Source organism: Bemisia tabaci, chromosome 6, assembly GCF_918797505.1.
Source record: "Bemisia tabaci chromosome 6, PGI_BMITA_v3".
NCBI classification, from domain to species: Eukaryota; Metazoa; Arthropoda; class Insecta; order Hemiptera; family Aleyrodidae; genus Bemisia; species Bemisia tabaci.
Genome location: NC_092798.1, coordinates 1,463,930 through 1,491,571, shown reverse-complemented (window position 1 = coordinate 1,491,571; position 27,642 = coordinate 1,463,930). Strand labels below are relative to the sequence as shown.

At 39.4% G+C, this 27,642-nt stretch overlaps 2 protein-coding genes across 2 annotated transcripts; both read right to left on the bottom strand.

Moving 5' to 3' along the window:
• Positions 1 to 767: 767 nt before the first annotated feature.
• Positions 768 to 4,790, bottom strand: LOC140224800 (uncharacterized). Its single transcript, XM_072301486.1, has one exon. It carries the CDS (start codon positions 4,788 to 4,790, stop codon positions 768 to 770), a length of 4,023 nt encoding a protein of 1,340 aa, XP_072157587.1.
• Positions 4,791 to 7,252: 2,462 nt separating this feature from the next.
• Positions 7,253 to 16,427, bottom strand: LOC109033843 (very long chain fatty acid elongase 4-like). Its single transcript, XM_072301485.1, has 7 exons — positions 16,358 to 16,427; positions 15,409 to 15,599; positions 14,507 to 14,593; positions 14,041 to 14,097; positions 12,022 to 12,127; positions 8,564 to 8,700; positions 7,253 to 7,695 (listed from the first exon to the last, which is right to left on the bottom strand). Exons 1-7 carry the CDS (start codon positions 16,425 to 16,427, stop codon positions 7,510 to 7,512), a joined length of 834 nt encoding a protein of 277 aa, XP_072157586.1. The 3' UTR covers positions 7,253 to 7,509.
• Between the last annotated feature and the right edge of the window lie 11,215 nt (positions 16,428 to 27,642).

Genomic DNA, 27,642 nt, shown 5'->3' with positions numbered 1-27,642 from the left:
TTCGGCCAAGGTTTGAATTTCCACCACCTTGGGCTTGAACGGAAAAACAATTTCTTTGATTCGGTTGTCCTCGACGATCCATGTTGTGAATCTCCTCCCGATTTGAACGAATATATCCTCGAGAGTTTTGTTCGGAATACATCCATCGTCCCAGGCCAATGCGAGCTGGTAATTACTGACTCGTCTGACTTCGTTCCTGTCAGCAATGCTGAGTTGCTCGAAGCGGCACGGTGGTCTCAACATCCAGACGTTGTACAATTTTCCTTGGGAGCAAACAATGGAAATTTCCTTGATGACGTATCCCCACGACATGCGGAATCCTTGAACGTCGAGAAAGCAGGTCATGGCGGTTCAAGATTCAAACTTCTGTAAAAAAAAAAGAAAAAATAACGGAGCTAGGATTGTAAACTAGATTTGGCCGTGCGTCATTCGAAATCACCTATTCTCTAGGTTCCACTCTGTATCGATAAGTTTTATGATGCGGACCAACGAATACAATATCTAGCTGTTTTTGATTGATTTCTCTGAGTCCGTCATCCGTTACGGTGTCTGAATAGGACTTGGGCAGGTAAATTTTGCGTTGTGTTCCGTGGTAGTCGATGTAGGCCAGGATGGTCTCCCCGTATTCGGTGTTGATACGTATCATTTTCTCCAGAGGGAATCTTTCGCCCCTGTGCAGTTCGGACGGATGGATTGATCGGATCGGAACGTATAATACGTGATTATTTATCTGATCCATCTGAAACATTACAGAAATACAACAAAAATCAGACTTTTCGATGTCTCTTGGTGTCTCCTTCGTTCCTCCCCTCACTATCATCCCTCTCACGTTTGAGATTCGCTCTTTTTTCTTCTCGGTACCAAGTCTTTCGCATTTCTAGAGATTTCCTTTCCAAAGCATCCAAGTTGGCTTTGAAATTCGTACGGGTTCGGGGATCGGAAGATTTTAAGACGACGGTGCCAAGTTTATCGTTTAGGTCGGCAGCGAAACTTTTGCGTGCTTCGAGTGCTATGTGGCCGTAGGGAAGAGTGACAACGTTACCTTGTAAAACGACTCTCTTATCGTCGAAGCTGGATAAGGCTTTCTTCTTGGTTTCTATGGTGTACATCTCGAGTTTCTTGCTTTGAATACGACGCATTTTACGCACGGTATCGACGTTCTGATATAAAGCTTTCGCGTAATCCAGTTCATCGATGGTCTTCTTCAAAACGGATCGTTGAACCCCTTTGGCTCTCTTGTCCAGTCCTATTCGGGATCGGTACATGTATATTTTAGCTCCTAGACCGTAGAAGACTATTACAGGAGAACCTTTGGACTCGTCCTTGAATGTACCCATTTTCTTATAATTTTTCGCAGAATAACATGGATGCTCCTTCGGATAATTCGATGTATCGTATAATTCGAGGTTTTCGAGCATATCCGCGTAAATATCTGGCGTAACGATGCGGTAGATGTAAGAATCGGTATCCATGTAACAAATATGAACGTTATCTCTCGGGTACCGCTTCAACATGACGTCATAGTGAAATTTGTACATATGCGTCTTGCTCAGGTCCAAAATCGAAAATCCCACGATGCCCGGACGATTAAATTTGACTTTTTTCCGATGCAAGTGCACAGCTGCTAGTTGTTCGTCGAATATCGTTCGATCAATGAATTCAGCTTTTGATACGTATCTGGAAAGTTGTTTGGCATTGGTAGCGAGAACTATTCTTTTGCGTTTCATCGGGTTCTCTAAAAATTTTCCGTAACAAGCATTGGAGCATAGCTTCAGGACTGACTGGTGAAACTCGTTGCCTTGTGCTTCCTGTCGAAGGCGAGCATTCAGATCGATGAATTCTCTCAAGTAAGGCCTCTGCTTGAATTTGAGGGCTCTATGAATGCGAGTGATCTCCAACCCGTGCTCCAACGCCTGCTTGAGAGCGACGTAGTGAATGACGTAATTGTTTTTTGGCTCCAAGGTGGTGAGTAACTTGACGTGTTTGGATCCGTGGCGAGGCGGTACTTTGTTTTCGCAACAGAAAGGCAAATCAGAGTGTAAGTGGTGGAGGTGCTCCGGATAGGAGAGATCAACCTCGAGTATCAGTCCGGTCTTGGCATCGTCCTCCATTTTCAGCACATCTATCTCTTTTAATTCGTCTTCGGGAACCCACTCGTAGGATCCGCAGGGCAAGGGTTGTCTCATCGTGTAGGCATACAAAGCTGTCACATCAAAATACATTAAATATGAATTCGGTAACGTTGGATCATAAGTCTCCGGTACCAACGGGTTGTTGGCCTCGGCGTGTCTCAGCATGCATTGAGATATGCCTCCTCTGATGTGATTTAAAATCATTAGAGTCATATCATGCTGTTCTTTCGTGAACAAATCGATGTGGACGTCGGTCATTTTTAAGAATGCGTCAAAGGCGAAGCTGGGGAGAGTCAAGTAATTGGCGCAATCTAGCTCGTAATGTTTCAATCCGAAGGACCGGAACTCCTCAAATATATCGGCGAGTAAACAAACATCGAGTTTCAAGTAAAGGTCTGAATAACTGCCCAAGTCCTTTACTCCGAAAATCCGCCACGTCTCGCAGAATCGATGGTAGTCTTCGTCGCTGATGCCCTCGTTTTTCAACTTGTTGAAGAAAGCTTCTTTAGGCGGAGGTTTCGTATCCTGCAGTTTACTTTCGTCCGTAACGTAATCGTAACAAAAGACAGCTTTACGTTTTACCATCTCCAACTGCTCAGGAGTTTCACATAGTTTCTCGGTCCGAACGAATGCTTCAGGTGGTAGTTCACTGACTAGTTTATCGAGAGAAGCTGCCAAGAACCTGTAACTATCCACAAATTTAATCGCAAAATTATCTTCCATCCTGATCATAAGGCTGATGTAGGTTTCCTCTGTACTGGGTATGATGGTAACTTTCAATTTTTGTCCGCTGACAGCTTTTGATACGAGCCGTCCATCGTAGTAGCTCCAGTTGTGGGAAATTACTATCATGGTTCTCGAGTGCTTCAGTTTCAAATTACACGGACCGCACAAAGCCATTCTGTAATTGGATAGGGCAGGATCCACATACTGATGATCATGATCGCGTACTTTGGGTATTGCGTTAGAAAACTGAACATGACACATTTCACAGCTAACGGCTGAATCGAAAGCTACTTGGGACTCCTGCGACATTCTGATGTCTTGTTCGATCTGCATTCTTCTTGAAATCCGTTGGGCCAACTCCAACATTGCATCCAAAAAGTGTTGATGAGCATTATCTCCTCGATACAAGACAGGTTTCTCAGTATTTATTTTGGGGTCAGGCGATACCACCATATAGGCATAGGACATGGGTGTATGATGCTGGTAAACTACAGAGTTTGTTCCTTTCTTCGGTTTTAAGTGATCCATCTTATGATCCGTCTCCATCCGCCGCAAGTAACACTCAAAATCACAGTAGACAACGTACTTATGTTTCAGGGTCTTGGCGTAATTTTCGAAATATAAAACGGGGTCCTCCGGATATTCGGGTAGGAAAGAATCCTTGCTGAGTTTTCTGCAAAGAATCTTGTGTTCTGCTAATTTTTCCTCCGAGTGGTAGAATGAAAAGCATTTCTTGCAGATGAATGCCTTATGCTCATTACTGGTCATTTGAGAAGCCACGAGTGACTCGAAATTGGATATCCAACAGTAGTGTGATTTTCCACCTTTCGTATAGTAGAGCAAATCGATATGGTCTTCTTTTTCTTCATCAGTCACCCTGAGCGGGTAAATGAGTGGCTTATCAGTCTGGTTTTCGACATCCTTCATCTTTCCTTTTCTTTTCTTCTTCCCGGTTTCTTCGACAGCCTTGTCGCGAACAAAGTATGGCGGATCATCCACATCTTCCTCGTCACAATCGCTCCCATTGTGATAAGCTGGAATGTAATCTTCTTCTCCGAAACCTATTTCGTTAAATTCTGCATCCTCTCGAACATTATCATCGTCAGTTTCATCATCGTAACCGTCCAATCCGAATATTGATATTGAAACATTGTTGACTCGTTCGAATTTTGATATTTCTTTGAGGGGTGTAGGAAAGGAAACGCAAGAAAAGTCATATTTTTCCGAGTAGGGGGCGTACTTTGAAGCTCTATTCTTATTGCGTGTACTTGGAGGTAAATGTTTTCCCAAAACTGCATATTTGAAACACTGGAAATCATCATTTTTCACGTTGACCACATGTTTCGATGTTATTGGCAAGGGAATGTAGCTAGATCCGGCTCTCTGTAGGGCGTTAAATCTGTTGATTCGCAATTCGGTCCCGATGATTCGGATCAAGGTCCATCCTGATTCCTTCATGTGAAATTCCGCGTTCTCGGCGAGGATTTTTTCCACCATCTGTTTCAGTTTCTTTGTCAAATTGCTGTGTCGAAAGAAATCAATATTTTTGGTCTTAAAAGACTTGATCTGGGTCTCAGCATCCTCAGGGGTTTGATCTTCATCTTCGGCTTTTACATATTCCAAATAAACATTTATATTTACTTTGAGACTCTTCCTAATACGGAGAGTCTCGCGAATTTTAGTTATGATGGTAGGTTTCATTTTGTAATTTAAATAATTTTCTAGATGAATATCAGTCTCATCTTGATTTTTTAAAAAGTATGTTTCGAGTCTTCTCTGGAAAGCAGATTCCACCAGCGTTATCGGTGCGTCGATACTGAATATCCTCTGCAGATGTGATGCACTCCGCTCATGATTGGTCTTGCCCTTCACGTACCACTGATCGCACACTTTGCATCGGACTGATCGAATGGCTGGTACCTTTTCCGACATTTTTCCCACAGTGGCAAGTTCTTAAATCTAGAAACAACATGAAAGGATATTTCCTGAGTTAGACATGACTCAAGTTTTGGAATTCTAGTTTATTTTTAAGTGAATATTGAAATGACATGATTGAAAATTGGATTAAAGTTGGTATGGATTTAAATTGAGTAGAATTGTTTTGTATCAATTAGGAGTATGAGTTGTTGATTTGTACAGTTGATGATGGAATTCCTGGAAAAATGTAAGGGATATTTGGAAAAAATATACTTAGCATATGAACTCACCTGAAAGCGGAAGTAAGGAAGAAACCTTTATATTCACTGCACAGTGGGTCACTTGTTTCTGGTCAGAGTAAGAGCCCAGAAGAGAAGAGAAGCTCGAAAGTGAACAAAACTTGAAGAGAGATTGTCGCTTTCGTCAGGTCAGTCAGGGATTTTATACTCGACTGGTTGGACAATGGTTGTTGTTTCCCCTGGAAGTCTCCCCCTCTACTTCTCAAAATCTGACGTAATACACATCTGGCCTCGATGTTAGGCTTATGAGGGGGTGAAATATGATGAGATTATGGTTCCGAAAGCCATAAATAACGAAATTGGCAGAATTTATGGCTCATTTTTGACGTCTGTTTAGTAATAAATTACTTTGAGAATGAACACGTGGCGAACAAAAATAGTTCTGAAATTTTGACTGAAACGAGTTCCTTCATGTCGTAAATCTTGTGTAGTTTGACAAGAACCAGAAGCCCTTTGACATGATGAGTCTCAAAAATGCCTATCTATGAGTCACCCTTGTGTGGGGAGGGGAGGGAGGAGGGGAGGGAGCGAGGGAGGGTGGGAGTGGGGGGGGAGGGGCGAGGCTTACCTGGCGGGTGGGGGGGGGGGAGGGCGCAGATGAATCAAAGTTCACGTGTCGGGGCGGGCCGCGCACCCACCGCGGGGCCCCCCGGTAGCAGCCTCCGGTCACACCTGGGAAGCGGATAAGGAAGAGGAGGGGGGGAGCGGAGGGGGCGGGTGGGGGAGTGGAAGTGGTGAGCGGGAGGGGGAGGGGAGGGAGCGGGAGAGGGTGGGAGCGGGGGAGGGTGGGAGCGGGGGGGAGGGTAAGAGCGGGGGTGGGCGAGGCTTACCTGGCGGGGGGGGGGGGGGCGATGAAACATGGTCCACGTGTCGGGGCGGGCCGCGCACCCACCGCGGGGCCCCCCGGTAGCAGCCTCCGGTCACTCCCGCGCGCGGGCGCTGAATGACTCATAGGCCAAAAATTTGGACGTAAGAGAGAGGCCCGTTGTAGGTGGAAGTTCAGCGGGCTCCAGTGGCGACGCGGAAAGCGTTGTGAGTTTCATTCGGCCGATTTCAGCCGTGGAGAAAGGAACGGTTTGAATGGACTTGCTCGAGGAGCTAAAGCGCTGGAATCAGCCAGAGAGGTAAGAAATCCCAACGAAGGTAAGTATGCATCTTCCATAAGACACCTTGATACACGGGAAAGAACCGTCAAGGGCCGCAAATGATCGATTTATCGATATTTCCCAATTTGAAGCTACGGTAAAGAATCGATTAAGGTGATTGTCGCAAACACTCTGATTATCGATTCTTTTCTATAGGTTTAAATGGCGGATCAACCGATGTATCGCAAAGCACACATCGCCACTGAAATACAGATGAAATTTTGAATCGACGCATCAAAGCACATAGTTCAAATCAAAAAACAACAGGGTAGCATAAAAACCTCCTCCCACCCGTCCAGTGGTCGAAAAACAGGGCGACGCTGCCTCCGGCAGCGTCGCCGGTCTTTCCCACGAATAATAATCAGAGTAGTATGGAAAAAACACATGGATAAACGCTAATTTAAATTAATACACCACAAATCACATTAATTTTGAAACAGCACATCCATAAACATTGTTTAGAGGAAAAACATCAGTTGAAAACTGGAGCACTTATGGGGGCTCATCCCAGCATAAAGTTGGACTGGAATAAATGAGGTTTTTAACGTGAACATTGACAACACTGACGGGTGTGCTTAAACCGGCATTTTTCCTCTACTGTTTTTATTAATTGTTTTACCTATTTTTTATATTTTTATTTATTAATTTATTTATTTATCTATCTATTTACTTATCTATCTATTTATCTATCTACTTATCTATCTATTTATCCATTTATTTATTTTCTTCAAGAATATCATGTTTGTCTCATGATGAACTGATGCCATACTTGAATGCAATCTCCAGCATTTTTAAAGATTCAGATGACGAACAAAAGAAGTAAAAATGCAACAAGAAGACAAAAAGAGAAAGTAAAAGTTTTATTGTTGTGTTATAAACAAGAGAGATCATCTATCACACAGGATGGAAATTAAAACCGAGGATTGAGAGTTTCCATTAGTCGCAATATTAGCACGACAGGCAATTATCAAAAACAATGCCAAGACGACACTTAGATTACATTTTACAATAAGGAACAACTATTTTCGGCTCGTTTTAGAAAAAGCATTTGTGCCATTAGTTTCCCTGCACAGTTTTTTACAGTTTTACAATTTTTCTTATTTATTTATTTTAATAAGTAACTTTTACAACTTTCCTTTATAAATGAGTCGAAATTGCATTGCGATCCCTCCTGCAAAATAAAGTCCAAGCGAACTTCTTTCTCAACAAGTGATCAAAATATCTTGTGAACTTCTTGGATACCTATTTATAACTGTGCTTTTATTCTTTTGTCGATGAAAACTAAACGATTCACTCATTCTTTTCCTCGCCAGATTGGATTTCCTTTCTTTTGTAGTATGTGTCGAAGTAAAATTTGAGAAAGAAGTAAAGAAAGCCAGAGGCAGTTGCTGCGATGTATATCGTAAGAGAGATCAACATCTCACATCCGTTCCATAGTAAAACACCCAAGTATCCTAAAATTATAACAAAGTGACTCTGAAAACAAACAAAAAAGGCCATTGATAAATTTATGGGATCAGGTAGTTTAATATCGTAAAAACTTTGTCAAATTTCCGCTAATAGAGACCAAATTTTTTCGATAATTTGTGCATATTTCTCTCCTAATTTTACGGCCTTTGTCCCTCAATTTAATCGAAAATGTGCGATGACCTCCCAGAAAAAAACAATAGGTACTTTTCTTTGGAAATAAATAATGTATCAGGAGGAGTTTGATGACTTTCAAGTATTCATACAGCGTTTTATTTGTGCATGGCATTGCATGGCCTCTAACATTGTTCGCCTTCAATCGAAGAGAAGGCAAAAGCAGCTAAAGTACCAATTAATCTTAATTAATGAACAGCTGCAGGAACGTCGACATTCATTTTTCGATCTAAGGCGATGATTTACTTTGGCATGAATCAAAACTTAAGCAAAAACATGAAATAATGACCGAACAGCTTGCCTGATATGGCCATATGTTCAAAAAAATGGCAAATAACAGGTTGCCTAAGGATGTTCTGTGTGTATTCCTCCTGGAAACGTAGGGGACGCCTAGGGAAATCGTGATTATAGATGAAAAAAAAAATTCGAGTACTTTTAAGAACAAACTAGTGAACCGGTGATATATTATTGGTATTTTCCACTGCTGTCTCCTTAAAATTTCCTATGGCTTACAGAGAAGCTTTGTTTTGTCTGAAACGGTCAATAGATCGTTAATGCGCTGCTAAAAATTGGACTTATTCATGCTAGAAGGAACTATGTGTTAAAGATTTGCGCGCAACATAGTTCCTTTTAGCGCAAATATTTCCAATTGTAAAAAAAGTCATAATGGGTGCCTAGGGTTGTTTTTAGAAATAGAGCTTACGATTTGGAGTTGAGTGATGTGTTTCTTCCACCAGAGATACTTCTGCACTGACGGTCCTAGAGCTGCCAAAAAGTAATACCCGTACATCCAGATATGAACAAATGAATTTAGGACTCCGGCCAATATGGCGTGCTCATCTAAAATTTGGAAAATTAACCAGTTAAAACCTTGAAATGTTCTTTTTCGTATGATTTCTTTTCCTTAAAAAAAAATTATCAAAGCATCTTTGGTGCGTGAAAATATTCAAAGAGGCAAAACATGACCCTAAACTTAAACGAAGGATCGCTCCAAAAGTAAGTCCCATCATCCATGGTCTTAGTTTCCCACACAACGAAACGTTAATGGAATGAAAATAATTGTATTGGTCATACTGTCAACAAGGTAGAGAGGTTAAAAATCTGCCCCCTAGATCGCCGGGGAATTCTGTTTTACTTTAAACACCTTTTCACCGAGCGGGTCCAATAATGGAGATCGCGGCTTCCAGGACTTTTTGTCCACCTACCTTTCGTCCATTAAATAAATGTCCACCGCTATGTATGTCCACTAAACGTCAAGTCCAGTCTTTATTAAGTCCACATGATTTAATGTCCAACCATGAATACGTCCAAAATTGTCCAAATTGTGGACATGTTATGTCCACATTGTTTTCTTCTCATTTATTAAATGACAGGAACCACCTCAAAAATAAATGCATACTACTACTACCTTATTCATTCTTAAAAACATTTCATTCATGAATCAAGTCATGAAAGAGAACTGACTCTAAGAGTATAGATAAAACTATATGTTCATGTGTACACTGTACGGATATGATAAGATGAAAACCAAAGCTGGAGCCTACGAAACGCTCCAATGCCAAATTAAACATTTTTCAGTAACAGATGCAGTCAAAATTGAAAGTCCTCTTTAACTAGTTATTTCGTGTGCCTTCAATCTTGTAGGATACTGTGCAACGCCTCTGACGCGAAATTTTTGCTTAAAGCGTTGCAGCGCAATGGCCGACCAGTGTTAGAGACCCGGAACGTTTTGAAGTTGATATAGGTTAGGTTTACTTGGGCTCACACAGCAGGCTGCCATCTAAACCCATGTCAGACGCTGCCCACATTTAGAGTCCCTTTATACCCAGAGTTACGACAACTCACTTTTGGTTGGGCCAGGGTTGGGCTGAAAGTGGCCTAAAAAAAAATCCAATTCTGATTGGTTCTCGCTCATGGAGGCCGAAACTAGTGCACCAAGATGGCGGTACCTCGTATGTGAACAAGAATAATGAAAATATTACCTAATTGTGGTTTATCAAGAGTAAATTGTTATTTCCATCGGTCCAAAATGAAAATAGATTAAGAAATTATTCACAAACCAATCTCATTTTATTTTTAATTGATCAGTTTGTTGATGTTGTTGTTTTTGTGTGACAGACATCGCAGGATTCCTGATCCTTATCCCTCAATATCGTTCGTTTGGGTGCACTCGTTTCGGCCTCCATGGCCAGCCAAGGCCGGCTGTCAGTCAGCTGATAATCGAGTTGTCGTAACTCTGGGTATAAAGGGACTCTACCCTATTTTGCCGAATATTGTTGAATAAAGTGATAGCAATGAAAAGATTGCATAATAATCGCACCTCCAAAGGTTTTCTTAACTCAAAAAATAGGAACTTTGAAAGCAAACCTCAAAAAAAATGAAAGTTTACATAGGTTGAAATTTTCACATGTAATCCTTATGGGCAAGACGCAGCAGAAATGGAGATTGAGGTTAGCTATACTTGGGCTCCCACCCCCCTCCTGCCTTCAAAAACCGGCCCTTGCGCGTTACGCAGGTTTGCTATCTCGCGGCCATTCTAGAGGTGTAGTTCGTTGGCGGCAGGCAACCAGCGTGACACGCGCATAGGCGCCTACAAACCTAACGGGATACTTCACGCGTTGCGCAATGCGTGAAGTATTCCGTTAGGTTTGTAGGCGCCAGTGCGTGTTCTGCGCTGCTAACACGCCGCTCCGCTCTGGAGGCTCTAATATTTAAATTCGCGGAGTCAGCGTTTTTCAATTCATGATTTTGAAATGTTTGCACTCTCTCCATTGATTATTCCCTTTTAAACTGATGAAAAAGAAATATGCACTACAGGAAAATATAATGTGTTTTTTGTAAATAGTGGTTCCGTGTCAAATTTAATGATTTCCAAAGCATTCAAATTTATTATTTAATGTTTTGGGCTTTTACTGTGCTGCAGCGTGGTGTAAGCGCAACTAAACGCTCAAAATTGGACGTATTTGACTCAAGGAGGTCGATGTACAAATAAGTTAAATACAAAAAATTGCGTGCTTTTTAGTTTTTTTTCCTCCTTTATTAATTTTTGTATAGTTTCTTTATATGCTAAATATGAGACGCTACTAAAAAATATGACGCTTGAATTTGATTTTAGTGGACTTTACATTTGTGGACTTAACTTAGTGGACGTTTAAGCAATGGACTTAACAATAGTTTGGGCTTTAGAACTGTGGACGTAAAAATTGTGGACGAAAAGTCTGTGGACGTAAAAAAAGTGGACATAAAGTCCGCGTACCATTTCTGAATTGGTGTATTTCTGGGTCGAATTCCACATTCCACAATGACTATATTAAAAAATCTCATCCCAAAAGTCTTTGTGGGACACTATTTGCATCCTCCATAGTCGTCAAATTTAGCTCTCAGTGATTTTCATTATTCCCCTGAACTGAGATCTAGCTTGGTGCTAGAGTTCACACATTTGGTGACGAGGTAAAAAAAACTTCTTATCCGAACTCCAAAGTCAAGACAAGGATTTTTTTCTGTTGGCATCAGAAAGTCCTATCAGAAAGTTCAGAAAGTTTTCATGTATGTATGTATCATACAGGAGTGTTAGAAAAAGTAAGAGTCCTTTGAAAAGTAATGGTAGGCTATATAGAACTTAAATTTCATAGGACCGTCGATTGTTGTTGTTCCGATATTCGGCGCACAGGTTAAGATAAATTTTTGCACCTACCCAAAGAGGAAATCGTCTCAGCAAAATTGATTTTTCCACCGGACCAGTTGGCCTATTTCCAGCTTTTTAATGCTGCGTTTGAAAACTGAGAGTATGACAGACACGCCTTTTTACCGTATTCATGTAGTATTAATGGTTTCGTAGATATAAGTTCGTGGAACTTATATTTGGGACGAACGAAACTTGTATCTGGTTTTTTGGCACGAAAATAAGACTCATGGCATCAAAGCTTGGATTTTTCTTTTCCATGTGAAATTAAGACAAGAGGGTACTTAAGCACAATTTGCTCTTTACCCTCTTCCATTTTTTCCAAAAATTGCGCGAGGACTTGAGAAGCAGTGATTCAAATATTTGGCCTTTTTGGAGTCATTTTTTATTGGATAAAAGGGAATAGAGCAAATCTAACTTTTCTCTTTCAATTTTGGACACCAAAGTATTACACCCATGCAAAGTCTAAATATCCTTACCTTTCATATATTTGAGGAACGCCCAAGATAAAACAAGCATGTTGACGTGGTGAGCGACATGAAGGAAAGTTATATGAGATTGTTTCTTTCTTAAGACGAAGAATATCTGCCAAAAAAAAGGGGGGACATATAAACGGAAAAAGTCGACCTCATATGACAGTTCAAAAAGAAAAAAAGAAAGGGGAAAAAATCTTCAAAATTCGTATCAAATTCTTTAAAAAAAAATTCGTCTTTTAAATTTAAATCCAAGTATTTTACTTATTAGCAGTTCATTCACCTCATGAGGCGAATTTTCTAGAGTGGCTTTGCTTGAAGTTCTCAACTTACTGCCAATTACGACATTACTTACGACAGAACGAAATTCCCTCCTGGCTACGCACAGGAGATCGAGTCAGTGAGAGGTCGGGCGTAATTTAAAAACTTTAAAAGCTTATAACTCCAATAATATGAAATGTTGATGTTTTAAAAGTAGTTCCATTAGGTTTTTCGTACACCGAAAAAAATAATATGCTGTTTTAGCATCTAGGATGTCAAAAATGTGTCCGGTGATCCCAAGATGCTGCCTTTACTACCCCCGCAGTTAATTTTACATCCTGGGAATGCAAATTCAACTGCGGGGGCAGTAAAGGCAGCATCTTGGGATCACCAGACACATTTTTGACATCCTAGATGCTAAAACAGCATATTATTTTTTTCGGTGTAAAATTTTCTGTAAGAAGCACCCCTAAAAATTAAAATTGTGACGATAGACGTGTTTTATAATTTTTGTGAAAAACTGCAAGTCCGACTTCTTCCACAGACTCGTCTCACTGTGCCACGGCACGCCTACAACATTCGGACGTATTTATGCTAAACGGAGCTATGTACATAGGGTTTGCGTGTGATATAGTTCCTTTTAGCATAAATACGTCCATTTGGTAATCATGCTGGCAGCAATGACGACCACATCCAATATTCTCGACCCACCTCTCGAGGTCGGCTGAAAAGTGGATGGGTGCAAACGTTGGCCAAAATTCATCGAGCCACTGAATTTAGTTCTTGACTTCATAGAGGGACTCTTCGGGATTTGGGAATGGACCACTAGACAAGGTACGAATTTAAGCATTCTGATACATGTTTCTTGACCAGAATTTCACGTAAAACACGTTTCGCACAACGAAAATTACCAAAATCAACTCCTGACGAAGATATTTAATGATTCTTGATGCGTGAATTCAAACCACCCGCTCATGAAAACTCAATGCTCTACGTGATTCACATCGCGCGCTAAATGTTTATCATGACAGTCTCTGCGATGTAAAAATCTTCAACTCCAATCTTGACACTTTGGCTCAGCTATAGCAAATTACCAATAGTTTGAACAACACATGGTGGAAAATGAACATTGCTCGATTGAGAAGCTTGCTGAAACCGTTGTAGTGGGCGATTTGACTCACGTAGAGCTTTGAGTTTCTTGTGAGCGGGCAGTTCAAATTCCTCGTAATCAGTGCGAGATAAAAACGTTAATATCTTCGTTAGAAGTTGATTTCGGTAATTTTCGTAGTGTGAATCGTGTTCTACGTGAAATTCTGGTTAAGAAACATGTATCAGATTGCTTAAATTCGTACCTTGTCTAGTGGTCCATTTCACCGGCGATATCTAACTCGGTGGTAAGCGTTTTTGCAGTGGCGAGACGCGAATGATCGATTTTCGATATTTCCCCAAATGGAGCTGTGGTAAAAAATCTTATATTAAAGATGTTCGTCACGAATGCCCTGTTCATCGATCCTTTTTCAGGTTTAAACGGCAGATCAATCGATGTATTACAAAGCACGCCACGCCACTGCTTTTTTGGTGCAAATACCGATCCCTTCTTTCTCTTTCTCTCTCCCTCCCCCCCCCCCCTCTCCGCTCTCTCCTTCCCCCTTGAGCAGCCTCATCCCCTTTCCACATTTATCTCATTCCAATTTGCTACTCCATTTAACCTTTATCTTCAAAAATACACAAATCATTCATATTTCACGGATACTGAGCTCTTACCGTATCTAATAGATCCGCCAATTTGGACATGAAGAAGTACCAGACCCCTGTTAGAACCTGAAAGGAGAGTGCGTTCCTCATTAATAATAGCAATTAACTTCAGTACTGTGGAAAATTATGCACATCATAAGATAGACTCATCAAATATAGAGGGATTTATAATAATGAATCAAAAATGTAAATGTAAAATGAAAATACCCTTATTGTTTCCGAAGGCACCTCTCGGAAAATTGAAGTTTCAAATTTCTGCAAGGAAAAGCCCCTATCTGTTTCAAAACTTGATTGTCTCAGGGTGTTGGAATAAAAATTAGGTTTATTTTTAGCTTGAGCCATATATAAGTTAGACGAGAATAACCTCATCAGACACTTGAGTTTATTTTGTTCCCTCTTTTCTCGAGGTGTATTTTTATTTATTTAATTATTTTTTCGGATTGCTTAAAGTGTGTTACATAATATTTAAACTTACAGGCATGAAATATGGATTATCCCGCCTTCCTAGGTACTTGCACATGTGTTTTTTTGTGTAGACCATACCTCCAGGAGTGGCAAATAGCTAAAACAATAAGTTAGAGAGACAGAGAGAAAAATAGTTAGTGACTTTTAGGGTAACCTAGAACAAAAGTGGGTACTCGCATCGCCAAAAAGGACTATCCGCTCATCCAGATCGTTCAAAGTTACGTGTATTTAAATGGACTATTCAGTGGCTGTTAGTCTGATTTTACTTGAATGTTTGTCAGTTTTTTAAAGTTTTATTGATTTGATCAGCATTTTGGTGCTCTGATCTTGGATTTTCAAAGTTTTAGCAATAATATATAGGTAGGTTTTCGAGATGTACCCCTAAAATCCGCTAAAATCTCTCCAATGTCTCGCTTATGGACGTGTTTTCGCGCGCTTTAATTCGCGCGACCAATCAGAAAATGGACTGTCTAGCTCCATTGCTTCTTGCTCCATTACAATCCGTGGACAGTCCATGTTTTGATTGGTCGATCACTTCTCCGCGTAAGGCGGAAATGCGAGCACCAGAATTGCGGCGTATCGATTGTTATGCCATTTAAACCTACGGTAAAGAATCGATTATTATGGTGTTCACTGCGAACAACCTGTTTATCGATCCTTTTCCATAAATTTAAAAGGCAGACCAATCGATACATCGCAAAGCACGCCACGCCACTGGCGAGCACCCGATTTGATTCTAGTATACACAAGTGGTTTTCATTGCGTGCAATGAGCATTGCTGGACACATCATCGATGATAAAACTAGGGCGTAATTTCATGAGTATCTTGTAAAAGTATTAGTTCACTCGACCAGCAGGAATTGTATTTCTTGTTTCTGCAAACATTAATGAGAATGGCCTCTGTAGACTTACCAACCATACAATCCATCCATTGAAGAATACTTGAAATAGATCGTACGCTATCAGGAGCTTCTTTATCCTTAGGGGCTTCCTTTTTTCCATAATTTTGGGACCCAATTTGAGAATGAACAGTAAGTAAGCAACAATAATAAAAAAAATTGGCCGAAAACTACTCATCAAAAACCAGCCGTCCACAACATCATCTGAAAATGTCCCAAAAATATCCAAATAATTCAACAGTAAGGGTGAGCAACCCCTCCTCCTCCTGTCTTTTTCATTCGTTAACTTTGTTTTAGAGAAGCTGAACCTCACTCGTTAATTGAATCTCACGTCGAGATCATTACGATATACAACAATGAGCACACGACGTTTACATAATGATTAAAACTGTACGATTTGGGAATGTTTATTGTTTACGTTTCTACCCTTGCGTTTGAGTCTCTAAAAAATTATATATTTCCTCTTCATTAAAACTTAATTTATCGATGAAGAGGGATTAATGGCGTTATTGGCAAGTAGTGTTGTATCGATGAAGATAATTTAATGAAGGAACAGTGAAATTCCTATGAAAAACTCGCTGATTTTACTGATCTAAGCGTGGACAAGAAGAATTATACAATCGCCAAAATTGAGATAACAGTATCTTTTTCAAAAGCCTATTTCGGTATATCACAGCGCATTTTGGCAATGCATATCGATGGTGGAACTGCGGAAATGCGTACCTCAATTTTTCACTCTCATTTTAAGTTGGACGTATTTAAATAAAAAGGAACTATATCTATACTATTCTGAAGTGAGCCCCAATATCCATAAGAAGACACACACAGGACACACATAACAGGGTTCATATCACAATGGACATAGTTCCTTTTGATTTAAATGTGCCCAGTTCATAATATCTTCGACGTCAAGATTGGTTGCGAAATTTCTCTCATTAACGCGAAGCGAAACACTGGCTTACCTCTCACAAATTCGTCCTTGAGGAGATCCATTTTTTCTTGAACCCAATTTTGTCTTTGAATCTGCGCCATTGTGGAAGCCTTGAATCCTGGAGACTGGTGAGCTTTCGCGTTCAAAAAAAAGGAAAAATAATCACAATCCGTTTGGCAAAATTTTTTAAAATAATATTGCGCTGCCATCGCAATTTTCCAAATCGGCAGAAATATTGATGCATTATTATTTCATGATTACGATAGAGGATTTAACACCACCTAATTATTAGACTTTTTTCTATCAACGCTTGTCAGCATGAGAATAAGTGTCTCTTTTAGGCAGATTCCTTTAGTCCTCATGTATATTTTATTTCCCGAATATTAACTCATTTTATGTATAACATTTAAGGAGTCTCTTGTGGCTTTGCTGCAAGTCCAACTCCTTAGCAATGTGCACGGCATAATTTTAAAAAAAAAGTAAGTTATAACAAAATTAAAATGACGAGATGACTCGGCAAGCAGAATCTAAGTGTCGGCACATCTTCCCATTTCATGAAGAACTTCCAGAAACAAAAAATTTGTGCATGAATTTCCTTTGGTGGGGAAAGAAATTAAAGTGAACAATATGCTGGCAAATATATTACCTTGGTTAGAATTGAGTATCTGCAACAAGAATGGAAGCTTTTATCACTTTATAACTGCGGAAATGTGCATCTAAATACAGGGTGATCCAAAAGTCCCTTCCACCCCCTCTAACTTTTTACCTAATTGAGGTAAAGATTTGAAACTTGGAGGATATTCCTAGGTCAAAGGGAGCTACTTTTTGGCCCCCCTAAAATTTTCAGAGGGGCCCCCCTTGGGGGGGCAACGGCCCCCAACTTTTAATTTTCAAATAGAAAGACCCCCTTTATGATAGCTCGTTCGAAAGAGCATAAAAAAAGAAAACTTTTCGCGCAAACCCGAAGTCAATATCTCAAACCGTTTCAAAATGGCGGCCGGTTAAAGTTCAAAATGGCCGAAAATTCACACCGGTTATTTGTCGATGGATTTGCGCGAAAATCGGTATGTAGGGGTATTTTGACACGAGAAAAACGAATTTGACGTTAGATTTTAAAAAAAAACCGAAATTTCCAAAATGGCCGCCGGTTAAAGTTTAAAATGGCCAAAAATTGTCACCTCGGTTTTTTGCTGATGGATTTGCCTAAAACTTGGAATTTGAGAGTATTTTGGCATAAGATAAACAAATTTGAACTTAGATTTCTAAAAAAATCAATTTTTGGTCATTTTGAACTTTAACCGGCGGCCATTTTGGAAATTTCGGTTTTTTTGAAAATCTAACGTCAAATTCGTTTTTCTCGTGTCAAAATACCCCTACATACCGACTTTCGCGCAAATCCATCGACAAATAACCGGTGTGAATTTTCGGCCATTTTGAACTTTAACCGGCCGCCATTTTGAAACGGTTTGAGATATTGACTTCGGGTTTGCGCGAAAAGTTTTCTTTTTTTATGCTCTTTCGAACGAGCTATCACAAAGGGGGTCTTCCTATTTGAAAATTAAAAGTTGGGGGCCGTTGCTCCCCCAAGGGGGGCCCCCTGAAAATTTTAGGGGGGCCAAAAAGTAGCTCCCTTTTACCTAGGAATATCCCCCAAGTTTCAAATCTTTACCTCAATTAGGTAAAAAGTTAGAGGGGGTGGAAGGGACTTTTGGATCACCCTGTAGATATGCGATGCGGTAAGGCAAATACTGGCACGGATCTCTTGCGAGTTCATATACCGAAACGGGTGTCATTGGTAGTGGGATTGGATCTTTCACCGATGAAAAAATACGATACCTACTTAAATCCGTTTGGAACATTTTTTTTAAATATCTCAGTGTATTTAGATACATTTTATTGTTTTATTTTTTTATTTATTTAACACTGACCCACCGCCGATGTAAAGTCAAAGTCTGTCGCAAATCTAATTATAACGGCGAACGGTTCTTATATAAGTCTACTTATTGGTAAGTCTTCGATAAAAAAAAAAAAACAACCGCATCAAGATCCTGATTTTTCCATTACTTTGTGTCTCGGATTTTCGAGATCTTTCGGTCTCGGAATTCAGAGACAAAAAAAAGGTAATTTTTTCCAGTCATAAATCTGATATTTTTGTCATTTTTTCGAGACTCCACCAACGTTGAGCTGAGCTGACCCCCATCTTTGAACAAGTGAGTAATTTTCCTCTCCAAAATTAGATCCAATTTCTTCATTGGATCTCAAAATCATCATTTTCCTAGGAAGTTCATTAAGGTTCATCAAAAAAATAAAAGTTTGAAATGTTACTGTCCCTAGGCGGCAATCGCTGATTGCCGATCGGTGCCACTTTGTTAAAAAATGCTTTTGCCAAAAGTTGAGTTTATTTCATTTATGTTTACTGGTGCCGAAGGTCAACTTTAAGATGAAATTGTGGTTTTTCAGTCTACAGCCTTTGATTTCGTACTGAAAACTTTATACAGCACCATACCTGTGCGTTCACGTGAAAAATGAAAAAAAAAATTGAAGAGAGTGAAAATTTGCCAAGAAAACATTGCTGTCAAAGTCAAAATCAATTTAATCAAAAAATTTACCGCAGTATTTTTTTTTCTGGTCCTCGGAATTTCTGAGGCCTTCCAAAATCATACTGTTACAAAAGACTCATTTCCCGCCAAATACTGCGGTAATTTTTTTAATTTAAGTGGATATTCATTTTTGCCAATGATGTTTTCAAGCACAATTTTACCTACTAGAACTTTACGTATTTTTCGTATTTCACGTAAACGAACGGTTCCGGTAAATTGTAGCCGGCTTTTTTGCACAAAATCGAGGTGTAAACTCAACAATTAAAGAGCCTTGTTAAAAATGGGTCGAAATTCGCCCCCTTTTAGGCCCTCGATTTTGCAAACGGGAATTGCGCCAAATTGTTGCATATGATGCCCTAAATCTCCGGTAAAAATTTCAGCTTGAGTTAAAAAGCGGTTTCGGAGATACAGGGGGGTGAAGTGGGGGAGTTGAGCGGCTGGCGTCCGCTATTTCCGCGGCTGTTCCTCGTCAAATCTTCGTTGTTATGTCACCCGTTACATGTTTTTCTATGTAATTTTTTGCGTACTATCCATTTCTGACCTTAAAAATTACTTACAACCACTTTTCAAGGCGCTAAAGGGGGAAAATAGGGGTTGAACGGCCAGCGGCGGGCTCTTTCAACGGCTGTTCCCCGCCAAATCTTCGCTTCGATGTCATCCATCACATGTTTTCTTATGTAATTTTTGGCCTACTTTCCATTTCTGACCTTGAAATTACTTAAAACCACTTTTCAAGGCGCTAGGGGGTGAAAGTGGGGGTTGAGCGGCTGGCGGCGCGCTCATTCCGCGGCTGTTCCTCGCCAAATCTTCGCTTCGATGTCATTCATAACATGTTTTTTTTTTTTTTTTTTTTTTTTTTTTTTAGTTTGTTATATCCAAAAATTCAACACATAAAATTTACAGATATAACGAACGTATTCAGAAAGGATCTATAAAGCGTTCGTGGTAATCAAAATACAAGCTATTTGGTAAAATGAATGAGAAACTGACTTAATACTATAAGTTGATAAACTAAGATTTTATATATAAAGACAGGGAGTGTAAATAAAGCCAGAAAAAGCCCAAAGGTAAAAAACTGACACTGAAAACAAAGAAATGAAATGATGATAAGATTGACTGTGTTGGAATTTTAATCACCTCGTTCCGCACCCGTCGCAAGTGATTAATCAGATCGAGTAAAAACAAACGACGAGGGCAGGACGAGGAGAGAGAACGCTCATAAAAGCCACTGAAACCCTATCACCGACATCTACGGCATTGCCGCCGATGCCGGAGAGAGGGCACCAATTACTTTTATCAACAGCGTGATTTGCTGGGAGAGTTGGTTGACAAGCGTTTCGAGAGCCGAAATTCTTTTCTCAAAAAACGAGAATTGATCATTAGATGACCATAACATGTTTGCTTATGTAATTTTTCGCGTACATTCCATTTCTGACCTTAAAAATTACTTAAAACCACTTTTCAAGGGACTATGGATTTTTTCGCAGTTTTTTTTTTTTTTTTTTTTTTTTTTTTCTGAGTTATTTTAATTTATTTCGTATTATGCTCCCTAAGATCTACTCGTGCCGTATATTTTCAAGTTTTTTCAGTGTACCTCACACGTCGTACGAGAAAATATATACGCATGATTTCATCCGAACATAAATGTTTACACGCCACAATGACATAGCAAATATGGGGGAAAATGTGAGATATGCCTGGGGCAGTACATTCATCTGATTAATAAAAATTCTATCCTTTAGTTCGTTAGTTATTTATTTAAAACCATCCATCGGCAGCCTACATGTCGTATTTAAGGATTCTGTGACCACAGATACATTTACACGTTCACACTTAAATACAAAACGTCACCTTAATAATTAAGACAATGGAAGTATGAAAAATTAAGAGCTATGGCAAGTTATCGATTCAAAAATGTGCCTCCCCCCCCTCATGAAAGCTTGAAAGCTTTACTTGATGATTTTGCCATTATTCTACCATCTCCCTCCTACGAGCGCTCGTCTTTTCATATCATTACACAAAGTCAAACAATCATGAAAAATTGCGATATTCCTGCCAGAATCTCTCCTTCGCGCTTTTTTTCTAAATGTTTTGCGGTGGAATATTCATTAGAATTCCATTACCAAAGTTGAAAAATATTGGTCCCATGATGTAATACCGACAATGGGTGTTCGCTCATGTTAACAAGGTAATGTAGCGCAGTGAATATTCAAACACCGCCCCCCCCCCTCAGCATCACCATTCGTCACATTAGACTTTAACGCATTCGAACAAAAATCAGCAAACAGAAATATATTCAGATGGATCACCAATGAGAAAATGCATGACAAGTGCAATCATACGACATGTAGGCTGCCGATGGATGGTTTTAAATAAATAACTAACGAACTAAAGGACAGAATTTTTATTAATCAGATGAATGTACTGCCCCAGGCATATCTCACATTTTCCCCCATATTTGCTATGTCATTGTGGCGTGTAAACATTTATGTTCGGATGAAATCATGCGTATATATTTTCTCGTGCGACGTGTGAGGTACACTGAAAAAACTTGAAAATATACGGCACGAGTAGATCTTAGGGAGCATAATACGAAATAAATTAAAATAACTCAGAAAAAAAAAAAAAAAAAAATCCATAGTCCCTTGAAAAGTGGTTTTAAGTAATTTTTAAGGTCAGAAATGGAAAGTAGGCCAAAAATTACATAAGAAAACATGTGATGGATGACATCGAAGCGAAGATTTGGCGGGGAACAGCCGTTGAAAGAGCCCGCCGCTGGCCGTTCAACCCCTATTTTCCCCCTTTAGCGCCTTGAAAAGTGGTTGTAAGTAATTTTTAAGGTCAGAAATGGATAGTACGCAAAAAATTACATAGAAAAACATGTAACGGGTGACATAACAACGAAGATTTGACGAGGAACAGCCGCGGAAATAGCGGACGCCAGCCGCTCAACTCCCCCACTTCACCCCCCTGTATCTCCGAAACCGCTTTTCAACTCAAGCTGAAATTTTTACCGGAGACTTAGGGCATCATATGCAACAATTTGGCGCAATTCTCGTTTGCAAAATCGAGGGCCTAAAAGGGGCGAATTTCGACCCATTTTTAACAAGGCTCTTTCATCATGGAATCGACATTTGGCATCAATAAAAATGGATGGAATCAACGCATGTTTTTTGCAACACGTTTTTTGCAACACGTTTTTTGCAACTCATTGCAGACAGGGTTTATTTTTACCAAGTGGCACCGATTGCCCTTTGAAAACAGTGGCATTTCAAACTTTCATTTTTTTGACACACCCTAATGACCCCCTAATAGAAAAAGAATTTAGTCTGTAAGTCGCTGTGGCAATTTTGAATTATTCTGCCTAGCATTGAAATTGAAAAGCAAAGTACCCTTCGCAGGATAACTTAAAATTGGCCATTATATCATAGAGTTGAAGCACCAGAATTAAGAAGCCATCGACCTTTTTATACTCATTTTAGGTTGTACTGATTTAAAGCGGATGACCTATCAACTGAAAAGAAAATGGTCAGAAGGTCATCTCGCAAATCATCATCCACTTCTCTGCTAAGCGAAGCTGAGAGGTGAATGATCTCATTACGACTTAAAATCAGTCATTGGGCGGGCTCTAGGTTAAAGTTTCCGGGGACATCAGCCTTTTTCCGCGCTACTAAGAATGCACAGCGTTTAAGGGGATGACCTGTCAATCAAAAAGAAAATGTTCAGTGGGGCATCGTAACACAATCAAAAAGAAAATGTTCAGTGGGGCATCGTAACAAACTCCGAGAACTTTCCCCTACATGAAACGGATAGGTGAATTAACTCCACATTGTGATCTAAAACTGGTCAAGGAGGTTACTGGAACAACGTACCAGAAGTTTAAGGGACATTGACGTTTTGACCCACTGTTCAAGTCGCACGTCGTTTACGGGAATGACTTACTCTCTTCAACTCTAGTACCTTAACCCTCTGATCTCCTTGACCAGTCGTAGGACACAATGTGAAGTTTATCCAATTTTCTGTTTCAATTGGAAGGAAAGTTCGTGGTGATTGATACAGTAACGCACTGACCAATTTCGGTCAGACGCACCTAAGGGCATATCTCTTTACATCTCATGTATTTCATGCATGAAATATACAATTCATTTAAGCGTTTCATCTAGATGATCAGTCACAGGTCTTCTACAGTCTCGCTCATTGTCATTATACGAAATGACGTTTCAAAGAATAGAAAGTGATAAAGCCAAAATGATGAAATGATGCGGCGAGCAGAAACTAGCGCTGGCACATGTCGTTTCCTTTTCATGAAAAACGAGAACGAAAAATCTTTTTATGAATTGGCGGGCTCAGCCAAGAGAGAAAATGAATCAATAAAATGAGCAAATTTCTGGCAAAAAAATTACCTCGGTTAGAATGGTGCGTCCAAAAAAGGGGAAGTAGTTATCATTCTGCAACAGCTGAACTATGAGTATGTGAATATTTTGACGGTACGGCGATTATTGGCATAGATCACCTCGGTGCATGAGCCGTAAGTTACCTACATATGAATAGTAGTCTGACTGGATCTTTCACCGACAATGGAATGCCTAATTAGATCCATTTGAAACCATTTTTTTCTAATTCATTATTTGCTTTGTTTATTTAATTATTTAGTCTATTTATATTTCTTTCAACATCGTACCAGCCTCTGCCTTACGAAAAGTTAAAAGTCTATCGCACCTTTTCGTGAGAGTTTAGATCAAATCATCTCATTATATCCTATTCTTATGTAATATATTTTATGGAACAGTCCTAAATACAGAACAAGTTCTTCAGGATCCTCTTATCTAATCACTAGTTTGTGTGTTGGATTTTCCGATCCCTATGCTTTAAATGCAAACAAAATCAATCTTATCCGGTCTCTAATTTTACATTTTCATCACATGGCGTAAGACACAATGGACGTATGTACCAACGCTTTGATGATCTGCGGAAATTCCTTAAAAGTGAGATGACTATTATCCTCGAGCAGAAGAGTCGAGTATCATACTCCGCAATTGGACTCCAATTATTAAGGAAAAAATTAAAAGCTTTGATCATGAGAATAACATACTGTTGCCCTCTACATTAAAAAAAAAAAAAAAAAAAAAAAAAAAAAAAAAAAAAAAAAAAAAAAAAAAAAAAAAATTGGGAGAATGGTGTAATATGTCCATATAGTTTTGCTTGGATTGTGTAACTTCGTCAGTCTCCTTTTATGAATGTTCTCACTTAACTTTGCCCAAAATATTCAAGAAAATTACCTCATTAATTTAGAACACTTCAAAAGGCAAACAAATAAAACTCTTGATTGATGAAGGTACCAAAAGCAGCATCAAATTCCAACCATTGCTGCATCAAAGTATATGTGTCTTTTTCGCGAAAGGTCTTTCCTATGTGACAGTTCATAAAAACCATGCCCTTAGCCTACTAAATAAACTCAAAAGTTATTGATATCAGAGCGCAGAGAATTGTTTGACAAACGTTTCTGTAGAAAAATCCCTCAAAAATATGAGACCAAAGCGGAGTTATATGGCAGTTATTAAATTATTCTCATATGAAAAACGCAGTTTCAAGAATAAGCCAGCTGAAATCTTTATCTGCCATATGCAGAGCACAGACTCTGAACATCATTCCTCGACATGCAATTAATTTATGTCGATCGTAAACAGCATCATATTAGAGTCGTTGTTATTTACAATTTAAAAATCTCTTTCGTGAGTCAAAAACAATTTACGATATGTGCGTAAGTTTTTACGTGACATTTTGGAGAGAATCATGTGTTTCAATTCGACCATATTTTGCATTAAGCAACCATTATCTCTGGCTCATCCACAAAAGCACAAATCAACACAGAGAAACGAATGGAATATATTTTTCTCATGAAATGAGTCAGAATCAGTAGTTCCTCATAGCAAAATACAATCCAATTACACCTCCTTTCAATGGAATATCGACGATCTCAGAGACTTAAACGCCCGGTTAGAAAAGTAAGCTACTAACCAGAGACAGCTAAGGGTCAGTTAAATAAAGTTAAGTTAAGTCAGTTAAGTTAAGTTAAGTTAAGTTAAGTCAGTTAAGTTAAGTTAAGTTAAAGTAAGTCAATTAAGTTAAGTGAGAGGAGCCTCGTAGTTCTTTTTAGGATCAAAGTCGTCAATTTTTCCACGGGAGAGATCCATTTCTCTCAATGTCTCTCATTTCTGAGGTGGTTGTTCATCCTCATCCAAATAATAATTATACGAAGAATATGGAATTTCGGTTAAAAAGAAATCGTTTATCTAGCATTTTTCAAATACCCATATGCCGATCATTCTCAACCCGGCTTTTACCTTGGCCGTTCGGGAATCCGAACAATTCGAGAGTCGAATCGACTGATCAAAATTTTCCGTTTTCAGTTTTTTCCTCCTTCACCACGATGGTGATTCTTTTTTTTGTTCGCTCAAGACTTTTTGCCACTTTCTCCTTCTTTTTTGTTTCAATGAAAAAGAAGAAACTCGCGCCTTTTTACGGCCGGACACTCGCGCTTTTAGAAGACCCCTCGAAAATCCTCGTGAAAGCACGTGGAGACACTAAATGCGTACGGAGAGGGGTTTGGTCCCGACAGAAAAAGGATTACTTAGTTTAGCATATGTCCCCCTCCCAATGGGACCCTTATCGTCGTGTCAAGGACTATTACGGCATGTGAATTAAGGTGTTTCTGTTTCCTTCCTTGCAAAGCTCGTTTACGTAACAGAACGTTCGAATTCTCCCCAGCTGTTTCATCGGTTGTTCTACGTCTTATGTTGTCAAGAATTTTTCGCCAAATTATTAAATATCCCTACGCTCTTTAATTACCCTCAAAAATGGCATGCTACAGGAGGAGAAACAAGACCTGATTTGCATACCGTGCGTTTCCTCTGCACGACAGTGTATCCATAGATGAGGTCGAAAATGCTTATCTCCACTAGACATATTTATGATAAAAATAATTACGTCCATTAGGTTTGCGAGCAACTTGGTACCTTTTAGTATAGATGCGTATAAAATAGTATAAAAGTCTCCGATTGTGTTTTATACTATGGAAGGGAAAGTACTCAACATATTTTATTGAAGCTTTGTGTGAGCTTTATAAAATGAGTGGAAAGAATTCATAACGACGGTAAAATAGCAGAGACGTAGAATTCGTTGCCAATATTTCAAGATATACGCTTTTCTTTTCTTTTTTCAAGAAAAAAACCAACATTATAACCCTGAATTTGTACAAAACATTATGCACACTGAGAAACAAAATCACGGAAGCACTCAAAATGTGAAGTCGAGTATACAGTTTTCTGTTTAAAAAAATAACGTATGGCAAGAAGTCTGCAATGCCGCAAACCGAGATACCCACGTATTTTTGCAATTTCCCTGAATAGGAGGTTTCAGTAGAAACTGTTGATTGGTTTTTCATAAAATGAATTAAATAAAAGTAGAGACTTATAATGTCGCAATCTGTCAAGGCACACATTTGTAAACTTTAGCCGTCGATATATGCATTTACTGCGAAAAAAATCTTACAACCCTTTTAGATAGACTCTTTGAGCGCAAAGGACACTATTGACTTGATGGGGATGGATAAAAAATTATAATAAGCAAAGAATTTAAAGACCTCCCCCAAAATATATCCATTTCATACGAGGAAAATGTGCCACCTCAGATGGAGCGAGAGACTTGCTCAAAAATTAGGAAAAAATCGATCTTGTCGTGGGAAGGCATAGATCGTATTCGCTACGTCAAACGGGTGAGATTGTATCGATATCGATTGGTTCAAAACTTAAACATAGCCTCAAAAGTCAATTGAGTCATCTGGCGGAACGGATTTTTGATTCGTATGAGTACTAATTAGCATAGGGTACTGGAATTGCTACGAAATTTCTCATTTTCAGCTTATCTCACAAATATCGTAATATTTTGGTTTGAGGTTATGTTCTATTATTTTGAACCAAACGATACATCGAACCACTATCGAATACGATCCATTAAAGGCAGTCCACGATATTTGTAAGTTGATGCATGATCACAATAAAAAATTCATCAGTTCTACACCATTAACCTGGTAAAAATTGGCAGTAGCATCTGTCTTCCAAAATACCATGGACCTAAAGCCGGCTGTAAGATTTTCAATAGCTTCTATAGACGGCTGCACAGTTTCTTATGGCCTTTTATAGCCGATGGCGATTAAGCAACAGCCAGGCGATAAAGTGTATGCTAAATGTTACTAATTACGGATGCTAGGACTTATTGAGTTTTTGGACTACCGCTCTATGTTTGGGCCGTAGTATCTTGATTTATTTTGCGCGGAAAGCTGCGTACTTTTGAAGGATGCCTGCCATTCCTAATATGTTGGGGCGCCTTTAATTTCGTATGATACTGTGCAATACCTCTGGTGTGAAATAGTTGCTTCAAGCGCCGTGGCACGCTGCGGCGCGGCGGGCAGGTAGCCAGCGCGAAAAGCGCATTAGCGCCTACAAACCTAACAGGGATACTTCAAGCATTGCGCAATGCGTGAAGTATCCCTGTTAGGTTTGTAGGCGCTAGTGCGCGCTTAACTCTGGCAGCACGCCGCTCCGCTCTGTGTTAGGCTCCAATATATAATCTCGCGGAGTCAGCGTTTTTCAATCCATGATTTTAAAATGTTTGCACATCCTGTATGGATTATTCTCATTTCAATTGATGAAAAAAA

What these genes read in the sequence shown, in the direction of transcription:
- LOC140224800 (XM_072301486.1), bottom strand. Translation starts at nt 4,790, where the DNA reads ATGTCGGAAAAGGTACCAGCCATTCGATCAGTCCGATGCAAAGTGTGC.
- LOC109033843 (XM_072301485.1), bottom strand. Translation starts at nt 16,427, where the DNA reads ATGGCGCAGATTCAAAGACAAAATTGGGTTCAAGAAAAAATGGATCTC. An exon ending in ATGGATGGATTGTATGGTTG is followed by an intron (nt 14,594 to 15,408) that starts GTAAGTCTACAG and finishes TTATTGTTTTAG; the next exon opens with CTATTTGCCACTCCTGGAGG. An exon ending in TGGCGGATCTATTAGATACG is followed by an intron (nt 12,128 to 14,040) that starts GTAAGAGCTCAG and finishes TTTTTTTGGCAG; the next exon opens with ATATTCTTCGTCTTAAGAAA.